Source organism: Nanorana parkeri, unplaced genomic scaffold (assembly GCF_000935625.1).
Source record: "Nanorana parkeri isolate BGI_ZX_2015 unplaced genomic scaffold, ASM93562v1 scaffold1171, whole genome shotgun sequence".
NCBI classification, from domain to species: domain Eukaryota; kingdom Metazoa; phylum Chordata; class Amphibia; order Anura; family Dicroglossidae; genus Nanorana; species Nanorana parkeri.
This window is the reverse complement of record NW_017307439.1, coordinates 301,266-306,584: the sequence shown is the minus strand read 5'-3', so window position 1 is coordinate 306,584 and position 5,319 is coordinate 301,266. Positions and strand designations below refer to the sequence as shown.

General features: G+C 42.4%; 1 protein-coding gene across 4 annotated transcripts in view; it reads right to left on the bottom strand.

The window, feature by feature from the left end:
- Positions 1–5,319, bottom strand: part of TBC1D23 (TBC1 domain family member 23) — a 45,975-nt gene that overhangs the window by 10,660 nt on the left and 29,996 nt on the right. The window contains exons 13-15 of one of the 4 annotated variants that reach the window (XM_018568328.1): positions 3,976–4,085; positions 2,449–2,591; positions 484–528 (exon numbers count right to left, since the gene is read on the bottom strand). In XM_018568328.1, the coding sequence (XP_018423830.1) occupies positions 484–528; positions 2,449–2,591; positions 3,976–4,085 (298 nt within the window). The remainder of the gene's footprint in view (positions 1–483; positions 529–2,448; positions 2,592–3,975; positions 4,086–5,319) is intronic. The other 3 variants (XM_018568329.1, XM_018568330.1, XM_018568331.1) reach the window with 3 other exon arrangements.

Here is a 5,319-nt window from a genome sequence, read left to right as displayed (position 1 = left end):
GCATGCTCAGAGCCCATTCACACCTTCCCAGTGCAGTGCATTGCGTTAGCTCGTGCATTGATGTTATGTGCGTTGGTTTATTGTGCTGCCCCAACACATCAAGGCAAACACACCTTCAATGCACATGCATTGCAGAACATCACACCACATGGTATCATACGACTGTTTGTTGTGGTGAGCTGCAATTTTTTGGATGTTTGTCCACTTTTTTGGACATTTTGGTGCACTGCCAGCCCATTTACTTGAACGGCGGTCTTAATCCAAAACAGGATAAAGCGTAAAAAAGCATGTGTTAACACATGTGCATTAATACAACGCACCAGGACACTAAGATTTAAATGGGCCCTTAAGCAGCGTGTCATTAGTAACAATGTGACAGTGGGCGACTCCTGGCAAGTGTCAGCGTGACTGATGTCTACACACAGCAAGACGTTGTGCTCAGGGGTGGAGAAGGTGGAAGAATCACAGCTCACTACAGCTTACCGCTCCAAACTCGCCCTCTCTGGCCAGGGAAGATTGAAAGTGATTCTAGAGCACCATTGAGGCACGGGATACAAACCGAAAAAGATTACATCACTGATATGAGACATTTCAATATGTTATGGGACATTTTAATATGATTACAAACCAGTGCGAACAGTAATGACTTCTATTATTAGAGATTAGTAAAAGGAACCCGTCAGGCTGGGTGTTACCTGGCCCAGCAGTCTCTTCATCCATTGCTGGATTATATCTCTGCTAAATGCTGGGATTGTGTTCCACAGGAGATCACACCCTAGAACAGCTTTACTTCTAGGACACAGACAAGCCCCTAATACAAATTGGGAGCCTTGGCTGATCCAAGTAACAGTGTTCCCGACAGGTTCATTATGAAGTCAGAAAAAGGTTAGGTGGAAATAAGACCACGTAAATAAGACCACGTAAATTAGACCACGTAAAAAGATGAGAAGCTTTCATTTATTTTGTGTGCCATATAAAAAAAAAAAACAAAAAAAAGAATTGCAGGCCCATAGTTCTATGTACTGATACATTGGAAAGCCATTCAATCTTTCCAATCATTCTCCAAATCCCAAGCCTTGTTCTACTGTAAAGGGCCACTGTCATATTGTAAAAATCCCTTACTGCATACAGAAATCGTGCTTTCCAAGGAATTTGACTCTAATGCAATGCAATGGTGTTCCTCTATTAAACATAACATGCTTTCATGTGGAAATTTATAGAAAGAAATAGTAAAATGTGTTTTTCCCTTTGTAAAGCACATTTATGTTCTCGATACATTCACCAACCTCTATGAAAGCGATGTGTTCTTTAGAGCCAAAACAACTACTGATAACATTCTTGGCCCAGGTTTGGACTGTGAGCTGGCCAAAGGGCACTCTGACTTGCAAAACTAAGTGAGCTGGAACTCATGACTGGTCTCAGGACATTAAAAACTTGGATCCAGACATCAGCAAATATAGCACCAGGATATAAGAGATGAACTTTTGGTTTTTTATAAAGTGCCGACAGCAATACAGGCGGTCCCCGGGTTACATACAAGTTAGGGACTTTAGGGTGGTACGCAAGTTGAATTTGTATGCAAGTCAGAACAGGTAAATTTTTTTAAGTGTAACTCCAGCCAAAAATTTTTTTTTTAGTTTTGGATAGCATAGGGAAGGGTGACGTTTGTTTTGCTGTCTGTTCCTGTTGTTCAGAAGATAATATAATAAAAAACATTTTTAATTTAAAATGACACCAAAAAACGTTTTTTTTCTATATACTTGATTTTTTTGTTGTTTCATTTTTACATTTTTATTTAACCTTTTTTTCGACTTTTTAATTAAATTTTTTATTAAACTTTTTTATTTTAATGCTGGGAGCAATAGCAAGCCTGCTATTGGATATTTCAAATTGCAATAGCCAATAGCAGGCTGGCTATTGCATCTGCCCACTGCCTGCTGTCAATCAGCAGAGGAGGGGCCTGAAGGAGAAAGTTCTCCATCAGGTCCTCCAATGCTGATTGACAGCAGGCAGTGGGCGGGTGCAATAGCCAGCCTGCTAATGCATTTTACAATAGCCAATAGCAGGCTGGGTATGGCTCCAAGCCTGCAATGAAGAGGAGGCAGGGGGGCGGGGCAGAGTAGCCGCGGCCCTACCAGGAGAGCGGAGGAACGTCCGGACCGGGGAAGCCGACGCCGGGACATCAGCCGAGGTAAGGGGGGCAGCGTAGGAATGCAGCGGTCTGTGTCCCCACTGCCTCCGCCAACACAGGCGCGGAGAGCAGTGGGGATTTGAAGGGACACAGGCTGCTGCAGCCACAGTTCTCCTAAATGTACCGGCAGCTGCCAGTACATTTAGGAGAACTGTGGACAACGGTTCGTAAGTATGGATTGTGCGCAAGTCGGATGTCCGTAACCCGGGGACTGCCTGTACTGTACTCAAACTCATCAATCAAGGGAATAAACTCACCTTTCTACTGGAGTGGATGTGTTTTCAATGAAGCTGATCACTTTTTCCTTCACATTCACAGATTTGGTTTTTAATGCTACGGTCATTTTATTAACTAAAGATTTCACACCTCTCCCGTCAGCCACACCATTAGGAGAATCCTCCTACAAGGAAAACAGAGTCATAAAGCTATCCACAAACAATTCATTCTCAAAACTGAATTCCAGGCATATATATCATATACAGAAAATAATGCAGCTCTTTAACCATTTATAAATCAAAGTATTTTGTTTTATATATTAGGATTTATCCCTCTTCAGAGCAGCTTCGGGTTTTAATTATTCATTCACATTTTATTCACATATTCATTTATTCCTATATTACCACCCCCCTCCAGAAGCGCAGATTAACTTGTTTACATTTTGTTTTAATGCAAGCAAAGCAAGTACCTAATTTTGACCTGGTATCAACCTTTTGCATTCCCCTGAACATCAGCACTCATTAGGAGAGAGAAGCAGTACACAGAAACAATCCTTTGTGCTGCAAAGCTCATGTGCTAACAAGGGGCATGCAAAATCGGAGGAGAGAGCAAATCGAGAGGAAGATGAACTCCTCAGCCTGCATATTCCCTTCCTTTCACTGTCCAATCACCAACTGGGCGAGGAAACAAGACCTGTAGGAGTTATTTGAAGCAGAACCCCAGGCATATCAAATCTTAACCCTTGCAGTGGGGCTACCCCTGCACTCAAAGGATTAGGGCTTGTTTTGTCTAGGGCGCCAAAATAAAGTTATACTCACCCGAACCACGATTCCAGCTTGCTCTAGACTGGTCCCTTCAGCCTCGCTCCCCCTCCGCTCCAGTGGGCTAAGGTCCTGCGAGTCATCACATTATATACAGAACCTGAGGACGCAGAGGGACTTTCAATCTCTGAAGAGGAGACAGGCTGGAGGGTAGCGGTGTACAAGCCAGCCAACTGCAAGGTTTGTATAACTTTGTTATTTTGCCACCTAGACAAAATTAGCATTTAACCCTTGCAGTGCGGGGGTAGCCCCACTGCAAAGGGTTAATATTTGATCTGCCTGGAATACTGCTTAAACTTACAGCACAGAAAAGTCAGGTCTTTTGCCCCAACAAACAGTGGCAGAGCTGTGTAAATCTTAGAAGTGGATGGATAGAAGTACAAATCATTTGGCAGGTAAACCCACTCCGATGTGTGCATGTCTTCTGTGTAGCTAGAAGCAGAGTTCAGCTTTAAGAAAGAAAAGTTCCCTTGCCAGATTCAAAACTACTTCTTCATGCAGATTACTGCTAACGTCTATGACAATGAACAAAAGAGCTGAGGGTTACGTTTTATTTCACTGACTGAATGAGTGGAGACCTCTTGTGATGATCACCGCTCATTTGCAGAACTGAGTAATTGCTTGCCCTTGCAAGCAAATGTACAGAAATCACCACATTCGCTTTCACGAATTTGCGCTTTAATCTGCTGAACTGGATGAGGAATCTAATTGGGTATAAACAGGCTAAAATGTATCCTAATGACTTACATCTGCATAGGGACCCAAAGTGGTACGTGAGCCTGATGTACCGGCAATCCAGTGTCCATACCCCGTATCTGGTCCATCGACATTTATATCTGCCAAATGTTGCTGCAGAACTACAAAAATAAAAGGAAAACAAGAAATATATAAGCATCATTATAATCTAATGGATTAACTTTAGCGTTGCAGCATATGAAGATTCTATAGGAGGATTCAGTTCTGATCTCTTCCACAATGCACAGCAATGCAGAAAGCAAAACCATTTTGTTTAGAGGTGCACCGAAATGAAAATGTCAAAACCGAAAAAACATTTTTATTATAAATGAGAAAAATGTTAAATATTTGATTTTTATAAAAACTTTCATTTTTTTATATTTACCTTTTTATTCATTTTTATTAAATATTTTTATTTTTTACTTTACTTCCAGGGGCTTCGGGGAAATATTGGAGGTCTAAACAGACTCCTGATATTTCTCTTTTCAAATAGAAAAAAAGAGATTGGGGACAGAGTCTTTTTTACTTTACTTCCAGGGGCTTCGGGGAAATATTGGAGGTCTAAACAGACTCCTGATATTTCTCTTTTCAAATAGAAAAAAAAGAGATTGGGGACAGAGTCCCCTGTTATAAATGAACAGGAATCCTCTATACTAAGTGTTCCTGTTCATTGATAACATGAGGACAGAGTATTATTACTATAACCACAATCATGAATGAACAGGAGGTGATGTAGATCACTTCATTATTGAGGACATAGTAACCATACTCTGTCCTCAATTATGTACTAGCAATCACTGATTGTTTGTACTCGCTCTCCTTCCTGACACGCTGTCACAGGAAGCTGAGTGAGCGGAGCTCACCCTTTTGTGCCAGCACTGGTTGTCTCCGCCCACACACTACTCTCCCGATCTGTGACAGGAGGCTGAGCGGTGCGGGGAGGGGAGACGCCGGCCGCTTACAGCGCTCTCCTCCCGTAGCGCTCGGCCGCCTGTGACAGTTTCTCTCCTCCCCGCTGGGACACAGAGCTGAACCCAGCGGTGAAAATAGAATAGGATGCACCGCTGTATCGGCCAGAAAATGGCACCTTTGGCATTTTGCTAAAAGTGCCATTTTCGGCCGATATGTTTCGGTGGCCGATATATCGGTGGATCCCTAGTTAGAATTGTCATAAATAAGCACCAATAAGTAGACAGATGACCCGGGAAATACTGGAATCATCCTGTCGCCTTCACCTTCACAAGATTTCCAAAATACGCCCCTTACTACCTAATGAAACCACAACGTTACTAATCTACACACTAGTTAGATCTCGTCTCAACTATTGCAACTCCATCCCGATTGACCTACTTCTAT